The sequence below is a fragment of the Anopheles stephensi genome, chromosome 2, assembly GCF_013141755.1.
Source record: "Anopheles stephensi strain Indian chromosome 2, UCI_ANSTEP_V1.0, whole genome shotgun sequence".
NCBI lineage: Eukaryota > Metazoa > Arthropoda > Insecta > Diptera > Culicidae > Anopheles > Anopheles stephensi.
The window spans coordinates 1934045-1947699 of record NC_050202.1 but is presented as its reverse complement, the minus strand read 5'-3'; the positions used below and the strand labels follow the sequence as shown (position 1 = coordinate 1947699).

Here is a 13655-nt window from a genome sequence, read left to right as displayed (position 1 = left end):
ATTTTTTGATCAATTTTTTTTTTTACATGTCTAAAAAACTATTTAAAAAAAATCCTATATCTTCTTTTTACAAATTTTTAATTTTTTGTGGTGTGGAAATTATTTAAAATAAAAAAATTAAATAGTTTTCAAAAATTTGGAACATTTTTTTTCAAATTTTGTAGCTTTTTTTATTCATAAAGAACGGCCTGGCCGTATTGCTCAAGTTAGGAGCTTTAGGACATTAAAAAACAAATAAATATAAAAATCCTGCCTTTGTTAAGTTTCTTAAACACCAATTAAAACATTCATGTTAAGCTTAGAAAAGGGATACTTCTAGTCCCAACGAAGCACCCTTATAATGATCAGATGTTTATAAAAGTCTACAACACCGAGCTAGCACGAGTTTTTTTTCTCATTTTAATCCAAAGCATCGTCATATTTCTCTTCAAACATTTTTCCAATCCAATCTCAATTAGCTTTCCACTACCTTCGACCATGCTTGTGTTTGTCGTCGCTCCCGGTAGCTGGATTACACCCACAGCTGGTCGATTACACCGTGGAAAGCTGTCTGTTTCTACCAACAATACGTCCCCAAACCACTAACGCGGGTATTGTACAACAGTCCAGCAAACCAGCGTATGGAAATGCGCACATATGGTACCGCAAGGATGGAATTATTTTTCTCGATAAATATAAATCGTCGTCGTCATCGTCGGTTGTCGTTGCCCAACCTTCTGGACATGCACATATGGACCACATGTGCGATGGAGATGGGTCTGTCCGTGCACTCCGTCAGGTGAACGGGAGTGTGTCTGGTCCGTGGTCTATGAACCTGGTCCGGTTCGCGGAACACAGAACCGCAAATCATAAAATACTGGAACCAACCCGGAAGCCAATCTGCCACTGGTTTTAATGTTGAAAAAGGAAAAAAAAACAATGCAAACACCGGGCCAGTTTACATCTAAAAAACAATGACCTTTCTCCATTGGTTGAGTAGATGTAGAAGCAGAAAAAAAAACAGGGCAACACATAGAATTAACACGCTCCACAGTAAGGCTAGAAAAACCCCTTTTCCACGTGCCCTTTTCCTCAAATTACAAAACCGTACAGTGGCTCTCGTGGTTGGAGAGAATGGGGGTTTCCCTCGAACGCCGAGTGGTCAAATGACCACGAGCAATCGGTTTAGCGATTTCTGCTATTAGAAGCAGCTGTAGTATGATTATGAAAATTTATGCTTACGGATGGCCAGCGAAAACCACCATGGTGGAAAATAATGTGCCGTGTGGTCGCGCAGAGCGGTTTGGTCGTGTTTTTCGCGCTGTTTCGATCCAAACAATGTTCGTAGAGGCAGTTTATTCATTTTAAACCTAAAATTCATGAAGTAAAAATGTACTAAATGTGAAACACTAACAAAAAGAACGAAGAAAAAATTGAAACTTTGTCAATTCAAGACTCAACAATAATTGTTAGAGTAATTGTTTTTACAAACACATCTGCGCATGCCGACAGAACTGTTCCCCACAAACAATACTAATCAATAAAACACCGAAACACTGATTAAACAGGGATGAACACATTTTATCCCAGCTCTCACTATTCTTCGGCTGTGAGCCTGTGGTTATGTCTAATCGAAATTCAAAATTCATGTTCAATTATTTATCACACACAAACACCGGAGGGAGTTGGTGCCCGTTGTCATGACAAAGTCGAGCCTAACCGGCCAGGATCAATCCCGGGGTATTAACACTATTAGCACACAGGGAGTATGTGTGTGTGTGTGGACTGTCAGAGCAGAAAATCATAGCCCCAAAAACCACAAAACCATCACCACAGGCGTTAGTCAAAAACAATAAATTATCTAAACAACAGCACTACCTGGCGGTGAGTAGGATGTGGCGAATTGGAAAGCCGTTTGGGAAAAATTGATTCGACAAATCGGACAGGATTAGGATGGGAGCGTGCGGGGTGGGCCAAAGGCTCATGGTAGAAACGGTCGAACCGTCGAAATTTATTCAAATCACCTCGGAAGACAAAAGCTATCGGGAGGGGGGATTTTGCAAATATTAAACCCCAAACTATGGAGTGTAGGAATGCTCGGAATTTGGAGGCTGGAAGTGCTAGAGGACCTCAATGACGGTCCAAAAACAATTTCAATAATTAGTTAGAGGATTTCCCACTGGGGAGGGTTGTGCGTAGAGAAGTGTTTGATTTTCAAATTTGTTGTTAGGAGATCCTAAGGACATAAAACTATTGAGAAGCGAGATTTTGGAACAAGAGATAATGTTTGTGATGTTGAAACTTTCGATACAAATTCAAGTTTATTTAAGAAGCACATTTTTCTTCATCCCATCTGGCAGAAAGTCATAAAAAATGTAACTTCTTTTCGGTGTTTGACAGTGATGACAGCAAACCATAACAAATGACAGTGTCAGCTGTCACCGAGCTATTGTTATTGTCATGATTACCAAGTGGCAATGGATACTTTTAAAAGCTTTATGCGCGAGACGTAAGAAAAACAGGGAATATCGATAATAAAAAAAACGAACATGTAAACCATGTTCATCGATGTAAACACGATGTACAATGACCCGAACCTAACAAAAAAACATCACTTTAATGACCTCATCGGGTATACAATGCAGCTAAGTTCGTAAAAAAGTCCCGGAGATCATCCCTCCGCGGTGGTAGCAAAGTTTGCAAAGTTAATTGAATAAACATCACGGTAACACGGCTGCGAAAAAGTGATTTCTGCGCCTCGGGGGTTTTCCCCCGCTCTTCACGGTGGACATGGGTGCGAGGGTGCGTTTTGTAGCCGTTGCACAACCCTCGCTCGCCACTCGCGAGGATTATTATTCATCGATTAACAAGTGAACGGTTCGGTGCGCCTGGACGTGTCCCGGTGATGGGTGTGTCGCCCTTGTTACGCACTAACCTCACTTTAATTCTGTTCGTATGGTTGTTTATTGTTCCGGTTTGCCGGAAAAAGCTAATCAAACCGGTACCGGTCGAGAAACGGGGAAAAGAAGTAGAAAACCACCCTCCCTTAGGACAATTGACGTTTTACACTTGCCGTTTGACAGGGTGGCCAGACAAAGGGAGGGATGAAGCGCAGGGCGGAGGTTCGGTGTCGTCACCGTGATGAAGGGAAAATATTAGCACAAGTGCTTCGTTATCCACTAAGCAAGGATAAACAATGCTTACTGTATTTAGTTTATTGCTTTACAGTCACCCTCATCCACACTGCCATTCGTGAAGGGGTGTGTGTGTGTGCCCGTCCGCGTTCCTGGTGCCGTGACCAGGATCAGCTCGTTTGATTTGTTCTACCAGCGTAACCCTCCTATTCTTCTTGTGGTCCGCTTCAATCCTTGGTAGGGGATTGTAGAGGATGCTCGAGCTCAATGACTTGCGTCGTTGAGGCCCTATAAATTGTAGGGGACGTAGGGTCGTAGTGCGACCCTTCGCAGCCTCCGCATGAGTGTGTGTTGGTTGCACGTGGAAGAATAAATGTCGCGAATGAAGATATCATTGTTGGTTCGATTGTTGGGTATTTGTTTAGCGAAAGTATCGCCACATCTGTCGCAATTTAGCGTAGACATTAGGAGATGCTACTTTACTGAGCAGTGATGTAGCAAAATTGGAGAAAAAGTTGTATAATCATAAATTGAATACATTTGTGCAAAAACTTTTGAATCCATTTGATTAAATAACAGTCGTTCCACTAGAAAAGAGAGGAAAATCACTTCTCGGAAGGAAAAGAAGCATTACGCTTCTTTTTATAGCCTATTGCGTATACGTGTCACTTTTTAATAGCATCGCTCTTCACAAATTTATGACCCGAGCCCGAGGTTGATCGATTGATCGGTTTTAACTGATCCGAAGAAAGGGAGCAAACGAGAGAAAAGAAAGTTTAAATTTTTAATCTAATCAATTTGGACCAAAAAAAAGCATGGGCTCTCACACAAACCTTGGGGATGGATATCGTAAACTATTATCGAATGAAGGGTGTCCGCCGCAAAACCGCTTTCCCTTTTCGATGCTCCGATTGGAAAAGAAAAACGGTTTTATGCCGATTTTTATGAGCTTTCCATTTCCGATGATGCCAAAAGGGGTGTCGGAATGGGAACACGAATGGGATGAATTTTAATCGTTCTGCTCCCAACCGAAAGATGTGCTCAAAATGCTACTTGGGAATACTTTTGGCTCGGTGAAAATGCTGAATTGAATTACGAGCGGTCGAAGCCCAATTTCGCGGTTTCATAGCATTTGGCGGGGTGCTCTAACCAAATCAAGTCACATTGGTTTGGAGAAAAAAAGTAGGAAAAGGTCAAATCAATTTCACAACAAAACTGGTCGACCATGAATTAATTATTAATGGAAGCGAGGTGTGTGTGTGAGGGCCGATATTTGGTGACCACCAATCCATGGATGAGGAATGTCTCGCCGAAAAAGGTGTCGGTGTTGGAGATGTGGTCGTAAATAAAATTTGTGGGGGTGAAAGTTTGATTCGCTTTTTTTACGATGGCTGTTTTCGACCATAAAAAGCCCATTGGATTCTAATTTCTTCTTTCTAGGGAGATATCCTTTCCTGGAGGGTGGCCGGACAAGTGGATCGGCCTGGAAGGGTGGGAATAAATTGAGTTTCCGAATGATCCCAGGACACTTGGGGACCGAATCCTGAATCTTTACAGAAGATTTCCCATTTTATGGAACTATGGAGGAAAGATGTTCTCAGAGAAGGAAAGCCTCCGCGCAAAAGGATCATTTAATTAGGCAATTCCCTGTTCGAAGCTGGGCGGACACTTAGCAGGTGAGGTTTGCAACTCGTGTCCTGTCAATTTATCAATCAGACTGGGTTTTCCCCAAAAAAGTGGAAGAAATACATTTAAATGTCTTCATCGTAGATTTAAACAAATGTCACGTCACCAAACCGATTGTGGTCACTTTGGAGCGTGTGTTCACTTGCCGGCAGCATCCTTAAGATGTTGACCACTGATGATGATAAAGACAAACAGAAGCTCATCAAGGCTTAAGATTGTTGAACGAGATGTCCAGCGTGATGGGTTGATTTCAAGGGGTTTCTTTTTGTTGTATGTTGTGTCGCTCATACGAACCCTTCTTGTGATACAATCCTGCAGGATAAAATGTGACCGATGGTCGGCAAACATTGGCAGAGTCTTAGGAGTTCCCGGTAGCAAGATACTTGGGCTCCTGCTAGGGACGGATATATTTAGAAAGCCACACATGGACGCCAAACGATCCATAAATGAATTGTTTATTTTAATCATTTATAATCAAATAATAAATTAAGAAAGTCAAACACTCACACACATACCCAGCATCTCGGGATCATCTTCGAGGAACGCTGTCTTCCGGTGTTTGCTATTGTGTTTTCCTGTTCTTTTCTCTATCTCTAAGACAAAGACGATGAGAAGGAATGTACTGTGGACAGTGTCTTGTTTTTTTGTTCTATGTGCTTTTGGTCAGAAAGAGCATCAAGACGTTCGGTCGTTAGACGTCCGATTGCGGATATGACAGAAGCAGCTATCGCTTCCAGTCCCCGCAGTCTTCATTAGCCGAGCGGGGACGAGTTCTTCGACAAACTTCTGTGTGGAAGAATTCTCGCACAGGAAAAGAACAAAAAACGTTGTATTTTACCAATAGTTGAGTAGTTACCATTATAAATAAAAGAAAAAACGAACCTCAAAATCTCACACTCTGCAGCGAGGACGAATCAAAACGGACCTCCGTGCTCTGCTCCGGAAAGAAAAGAAGAAAAAAAAAACACCTAAGAACCCTGACCAACGAAAGACTAAAGACGAAAGATTCCCGCACTAATTGCATTAAAATTCAGCACGATTTGGGTCAAGACGTTGGCCCGGGCCCTGGGAAAGAAAATGACTGGAACTGACCAGAAGAAGAACCCGGGATCCTGGCGGTGGTAAAAAAAAGTACGAGCGGTAAGACAACAACCGAAGTTCTGGGACGCATTTTGAATAGCAATTGGGGTTTGATGGTGTGTGGGCTCGGACAAGTTTTGCTACCGAAAGCCAAGCCAATTCGGTCCAAGCGGTGCTAAAGAAGTAGAAATTGAACACACAAGGGCGAGGTGAATGCTTAAGATTTGTTGAACGTTGTTGGGTAGTTGGGAGTAAAATAAAACAGAAAACTGGCTGTGATTGGAGTTAGAATAAAGTAGTTGGTACAGAGAATGGGAAGCAGCTTTGGTTTGGTTGTTAAAGCTGCTTGATGGATGTTGTTTCATTTATCTGTCAGTTTAGTGAGTGGAATGCTTGTTAAAAATATTTAAGTAAGAATAAGTCCTACTTTGACAGCTCTGATATTAGTACATTTGTGTGATTTTTTCGCGATTTGGTTGTTGTTGAAAACTCTTCAGTTGAAAGCAAAAGAAGTAAATAATAAAAAGAAAGCAAAACCTGGCAAGTTGTAGAGTAAATAAAGTTAGCTGGGAACAGAGAAAGGCAAAAAAGAAAACAACTCCAATACAGCTTGATTGGCTAATGGTAAGCTAACTGTTCACAAGGTGAATAAGCAAGATGGGGGAAAAAAAAAGAAAAACTCACACTCGCTGACTACAGTAACAGCAAACTACCAGCGTCACACTACAATGTCCAGTGCAAACAGTGAAGCAAACAGCAGTCGCAATTTTATCAGATGACCAAATCAAGCGTGATGTTCCACCATCCTCATCCTAGCTGTGAAGGTAGAAACCCGAAACAAAGGGCACCGATTCGTGACAATCACCGTGTCCTCGTAGCGAAAAAATCAACCTCCCAATTGTTCGCAGCACACACACACACAGACCGGTAACTCGAAAGGGTAGAAACCAGCCCGAGGGCCTGTTATAGGGTCAAACAACAACGCGGAAGTAAACATGGCGCGAGTCGCGAATTTGCAAAGTTGATTAGATATTTAAACATGACACGCGTGATAAAATGAAGCCATAAAAAATGACACCGCGCCTGTTTCCACGCATCATTTGGTGAAAGTTTGTTGCTCTTTTTTTGCTTCTCTGTTCTGTATTGCCCTCATTCCCAAGCAGAGTTGTTTGCATTATGCTTCTTTTTTATATTCAATGCTTTGACAATTTGTTCGACACTTGGAATGCCATTGTTATGTGCGCATTTTCTAACGAAAAACAGGCAGTGAGGCTCACACACTGAACCGCATGTTTGCGCATCGACAAAGTTTGCTCTAATGCTAGCGCATTATTGGGCTGGGTGATGGTGGGAGGGCGTGAAAAACACGACAAAACGCTTTCCAGTCATTTCATTAATTGGCGCACGTAAATATTAGCTAATTAATTTGAATATTTCATAAACGCGTGCGGTTTGGTGGCGCCAAGGAAAATACAAGCAGTCGACGGGATGACATCGCTCGGTAGCATACATTAAGGCGCACGCAGGAATGGAATGGCAGATGCGTTACGGTTTCACCGATTGACAGTTTGCCAACCCGTTTGTTTGTGCGGTACGGTACCATTCTCTGTGGTGCACAAAACACATACATAGAGCTTTAGATTAGAATTTTCGCACAATGTTTACCACCAATAGTGTGCGCATAATTAGTGGTTGTGGTACCGAGTTGGTGTGTTTCGATGGGTTTGTTAATGTTTGATAAAATCATTGCAATTAAGGTTGCAGTGAAAAGAAGGACGGAGGCGACAGAGGCCTCGAGCAAATGTATTTTTCATGAACTGTGGTGGTTTTTACACACAGTAGGCACTAAGTTTGACAATGACGGATGATGATGGTGATGGTGGCACGTATGGTGCAGGCAATTGGTGGTTAAACAGTGTTTGTGTCGTTTATCTTGTTGAGGTTGGCTTGAAATATGTAACGACATGCATTTGTGTCAGCTTTGTGACAGTCGAATATTTTATCTGCAGACTTTGCGGTAAACATGGGTCATGACAAGTACAAAGAATGCTCTGTCTTGCTGTCAAAAGTGCCTTCCTTTTTAATTTGCTTAGTACATTTAAATAACAATCGACTTAAGACATCGTTGGTTGGAACTCAACTAGTCTTGAGATTTCTCTAATACAGTGGGAATAAATCTAAAGAAGATATCTGATCTTGTTTTTGCTTAGTACGCTGCTAAGTACACTACAACTTCTGTTGCGTACTGTTTACACCGAAACGTCATCGCTGAACTTAGTAGGCGATCATTAAAAAGAAATCTCTCTTTTCGGTTAAGAAATCTTATCAAAACAAACTCATCTTTGGTCGCTTCTGTTTACTAAAATCTCCACCATCTTGTTTCGCTCCGGCTTCCCTCCGGCAGGTCTGGTTCCAGAACAGACGGGCCAAGTTTCGCAAGCAGGAACGCATCGCCCAGCAGAAGGTGTCCAGCAACAATAACAGCAGTAGCAGCAGCAGCAGCAACAGCAGCAACGGCAGCACCAACAACAATGGCACCGGTGGCAGTAGCGCTAATCAAGATTCATCGTCCGTGAAGAGCGAACAGAAGTCGTCGTCGTCGGTGGTGAACGGTGGCAGCACGACCCCGAAGGACATCAAGCCGCCCGGTTCACCCTGCCTGTCCGTCACCACCCTGTCCACCACGCCCAACTCGAGCGCCTCCTCCCACCAGTCGAACGGTGATATCAAACCAATTAATGGTAAGTGTTTTCCACCGATTCTACCGAACAGTCTGCATGTGTTTCTCTCTCTCTCTCTCTCTCTCTCTCTCGCTCGCTTGCTCTGGCCCGGTTTCCTTGGAAACGATGGTCCTCAATTGCCGGGGAGAGTGTGCATTTTTCTTTGGTTTGGGGTTTGTCGGAATTGTCGCACAATGATTGTCATCCTACATCCTCGATTTGCCAACGCCACGGCAAGGCACAGGGACGCCATTGTTACTCACCCACCCACCCACTCTAATGCCACGTCCTTGGGATTGCACGGCTGATGCGAAAGTGGTCCCATTTGGTATTGGGGTGGTGCTGTCGTAAATTTTTCATTATAAAAGTCACCGGAAGCCAGCCAGCCAGCTCGGGGAGGATCTTCTCCGCGTAGGTTTGGAAAAACAAATCAAGAGAAAACACGGGGCAACACGGGCGTGTTGCCGTCTTGTTGAGGTTTTTGTTTTTGTGTAGGGCTCCTCCGACATTGTAAGTCGTCCTAGATTCCTTCACCTCACGGTCGATTCCATCTTCTTAAGCGGACAAGAAATTATACCCCTCTCCGACTCTCCACACTGCTCCACACGAAGTTCCCATGAATCCTGAGAATTCTACGCAGCCACTCGGTCGGATTCGCCTGATGTTACCGTCAGGATGTGCTTTTGTCGCTCGGTACGCTTGTTATTATCTAGCGCACAGAAGCGAACCGAAAGCTACAGCTACACCACGCAAGTCATCGTGCGTTACTTTCGCAGGAATCCTGGGGAATCCCTGGAACGCGTTCCGAGTTGGGAAGCCAGCAGCAGCAGGCGCGACATTTTCGAAATAATCTGACATTAATTCGTATAAATGAACGGTGTAACAAGCAATTTTCTAGATTAAACCAATTTAATACATTTCGCTAGCATCCAACGCGCCCCGCTTCGTTGGGATGCTCTCCTCTTGAAGGACTCCCGCGCGTCCTTCCTGCAATCGAAAACAAAATGAAGCGCGAAGAGACTGAACGGCAGATAAGCTTTCAGAGCATGCCTCGTGTAACAGGTGGTTCTACTTTGGATAACATTTTCCAACCCAAGCGGCACACTGCGGGGCGAGTTTGGGAAAGATTTTTGTCTCATTTTTCACATGTTGTGTGGCAGATGAACGCATTAGCGTTATGAAGGTGTCATGGTGGAACAGCAGTATTGATATTTACCGGTCGTTAAAGCACAAGCTGGGACAGCGAGTGGGTTGTTGTAAATGGGAAGATGAATTGAATTTAATTACCCACACGGAGACAATCGCATAAGTAGAGTAAAAGTTAGGAGCAAAAGTTCACTAATATTATTACTGATCGTTAATAATGGAAAGAATGGAATCTACATGTAGAAATTGTCCTTAAATGTGGAAAACACTGAGTAAGGTTGAAGAAGCCTTGTTGTCTTTGTCCCTCATGAGACCAGATCGATCAGCCTCAACTAGTAAGAGAATTTGTCGTCCAGGGGCCTTGTCTATCTAGAAAACATATGCCTTGTACCCCAACATGCCTAGTCCAACAAGATTGTTCGTGTATCAAGGGTGTACCTAGAAGAAAAACTTGTCGTCTAGGGACCCTCACTATCCATGAGCTTTGTCACCTCATCGTTAAAAAATTCTCGTCGTCTAAAGGGCCTCATAGTCCAGCGAACTCAAAGGATTGTTTGAAGTACGGCACAATAAACCTTACGAATAAAATAATATTTGACAGGCGGGCAATCACTTGCACCATAAGTCATAACGATATCCGTCCTCAATAGTGCCTCAATTTCAATCGCAATAGTTCATCATTTCTGGCTAGTCCAGCTACCACTGTCACGTTAGTTCGAAAGTTTTGTAAATCCAAGCCCCACTCAACCAGGATTTTGTCTGGTGGACTGGCAAAACTGGTGCCATATTCATTTTGGAATATCCGATCCCCAGCCGTTCGGACGTGTCGCATGTGGAGAACGATTTTCTGCTTCTCTGTGTGCGCGCTGTAACAGACCAGTTTTTTGTGGCTACTCGTTTTTGGAGTTGGTCCATCGAACGCAAAGGAAAAGCTGGTGCAACTTTCCCTGAGTTTATGAATTATGGATTATGAAGTTTGGGTTTGTTGCTGGCGCACACACAGACACAGGTTCTCGCCGGGGAATTGTCGTTTGAGAAACTACTCTACATTCGTTTTGTGTGGTGGGAACGTATGTGTGTGTGTGTGTGTGTGGGCAACACTGGCATAAGGACGCTTTCAAAATCGTTTCGAGAGATCATTCGTAACTGTCGTGGCCCGTTTTGTCGCATGTCACCGACGACTTCACTGCGCTACAGGCGAGTGAGCTCTCATCCTTATTCGTACCATTCGCCACTGTTTGTACGATTATTGTGTGTCTGCTTCTCATGCTCTGCAACCTCTTTTTCTCGTAGGAAAACTGACAGACGATCTGAACGGGGCGAGTCTTCACAGCGGACCCAACCATCATCATCTCGTGGTCAGCAACGGTACGAACAACAACAACAACAGTCACCATCACCACAACAACAACAACAACAGCATCAGCAACAACAATAACAACAACAACAAGTGGAACCCGTCCTGTAATCCGCTGCTGCAGAACCAGAAGGCGGCCAATCATCTGAGCATGAATCATAACCTCCAAAACCATCATCATCACGCGGTGGCGGCCCTGTCCTCACCGTTCTCCTCGTTGCTGGGCGCGGCTGCCGGTGGCGGTGCGGCCGGATATTTGTTGGATCCGCTCGGTGGACTCAACAAGACGACGGCCGCCAATCATCTGTTCTAGAGTGCGCTGGATGGAGAGCGGCCTGGTAGCGCGTAGGGCTGGTTTAATTAAGGAATTTCGAGGGAGCTGAGGGTCTGTTCATTAGAGACCTCAAATTCTGACCCAGGATGTCCTCGGCTAGCTCGTGGGCAGGGGACATCAGGGTCACGGTGGAGGAACAAATGCAAGAGAGTATGATTGGAACACCTTCATTTTTCGGTCTGAGCTGTCACTAAAAATAAGTCCCACAAGAGAGGGCGGTGGAAAAAAACAACGAGAGAGAGAGAGAGAGAGGGTACAATACCCGTTGGATTAATTAAGGCAAAGGTTCAACCCGTCGTTGGATATGGACCTGGAGGGACCCGGTGACGAGGATCGGATAGAGATGACAGCGACGTCAGTCTGTCATCATCAGCGTAGGTGACATTAATCAAAAAATTTAAGTGAAAAAGTGCATAATAAGTAGAGGCACCGAAGAAGGATTGTGAAGATATTGGTGGAGTCCGGCAAGAATTCAACTACGATACGGATGGGACATAAAGCGATACGGTTTTGTATACGGAGCACTGGAAGCATCTATATTTCCGATTAATGTAGGAATCGTTTGTGGATGGTAACACTAAAACATTTAAATACTTCTACTTACTAGCTACTTAAACAGCCATTTCCAACCAGCAACCAGTTTGTAAATAAATACCTCCCAAAAAAAAAAACGGTTTGAATCACATACTAGTTCCATCGGGAACAGGTGCCAGATGTAGATGTGTACATACTAGCGCTAACACTTCACAGATTAATTTAATCCTACTACACTCATACACAGCAACAAACGCGTTGGAAATGGCGCGAATCACGCGACTTTCAGCTGGAACCGATCCAAATAGAATTCCGGAAGCGTTGAAGCTAGCAGAAATAAATACCTTTCCCCTTTGAGCGTAGTGTATCTGGAGACGAGGACACTTAAATTGTTGTACAGCTACAGTGTAGGTTCGAGAGGTAGACTTAATTGCTTGTAGAATTCAAATAGCCGGTTCTCTGTAAATGCGTCCCGGGGAGCTAGTCGATAATGTGAAGGGTTGTGTTTTGGTTATTTTATGTTCTTATCTTTATTTTCGAGGAGTGGAACTTGATCGAGAAATGATATCCCAAATGGGAAAGAAAGCCTGCAGTAATGAGTCTAACCGATAGTCCAAATAATGTCAAATGTAAAACGAAAAAGAATTAAACAAAACAGCCCCACATTGTACGATAGGTTGATGCTACAAGAGTAAGTCAAATATACTAAGATTCGGATCAACAACACAAAGCGCGTAATTATGTTTGACGGTGACGAGATGGTCCCGTCTGTCGAGCGTCTGCTTCGGACGAGCATGATTCGAACGTATTGGAATGCGCTCACACAGACGCACACGCACGCTGGACACAATGGGAAGTGGTGAGACGACACTGTATTTTAAGCTGATCAGCAATACACACGATCGGAGCGTGGAGCATCACAGCAGGTCTCAGAGGTTTATTTTCGTTCTTGCCAGCTCAGGTGATTGGAAAGTGAGCGCTTTCGCTCTTTACGGACTTATTACGGATGCGTCGTACAACTCCAACACATTCCTATCGATGACGAAAGAGCGCGGTTCTCGACCACTCCATCCCGAAGTTCATCGTCCTTGGGCGTGGGAAATTCGGAAGAAATGGCCCATATGTGTAAGGGGGCCCTGTGCTGTGCTGACACATCGGGCGCGCTGCTCTGTTGTCAAGACGCTACCTGTGTCCCCAGCGTCTCTAGCGTGCAACAATATTCATCTCTAAATTTAGTCCACGAATTGCTTATTGGTTGTTTTCCCGAGTTCGCTTGTGAGTGATGTCCACCGGCGGAAAATAATGACAGCGGATGTTGTTTCACGCTGCATTTTATTGGGCCACTTAACATGGCCGACCATCCGCAAGGAACACTTTTTTCCATTAAATTCCAATTCTACTTGGTTTGTTTGTGAACGGCTTACTCTAAGGGAGGGTGTCGTTTGATGTTAATCTTTAGCACAACAAATAGACGTGCGTCCGGAGCTTTTATCCGTAGAAACCAACCGGGTGGAAAACAAACAAAGGAAAGGAAACCGTTTTTGAATGCGAAAGTGACGCGGTTGGAACCGTATCGTTTGATCGTAACCTTGAGATTGGGGCGTTGTTTCTAAAATTAGTATGAATGCTGAAGAGGTTTCCGGCCGATGTTCGATGTGCGACGGTGAACATTGGACCTGAAATGA

At 44.0% G+C, this 13655-nt stretch overlaps 1 protein-coding gene across 1 annotated transcript in view; it reads left to right on the top strand.

The window, feature by feature from the left end:
* The window catches only part of LOC118503055 (paired mesoderm homeobox protein 2B-like), a 37314-nt gene extending 24614 nt beyond the window's left edge, over positions 1–12700 (top strand). The window contains exons 3-4 of the mRNA XM_036035920.1: positions 8284–8620; positions 11039–12700. Coding sequence (XP_035891813.1) covers positions 8284–8620; positions 11039–11415 — 714 coding nt within the window. The 3' untranslated portion in view covers positions 11416–12700. The remainder of the gene's footprint in view (positions 1–8283; positions 8621–11038) is intronic.
* Positions 12701–13655: the final 955 nt, after the last annotated feature.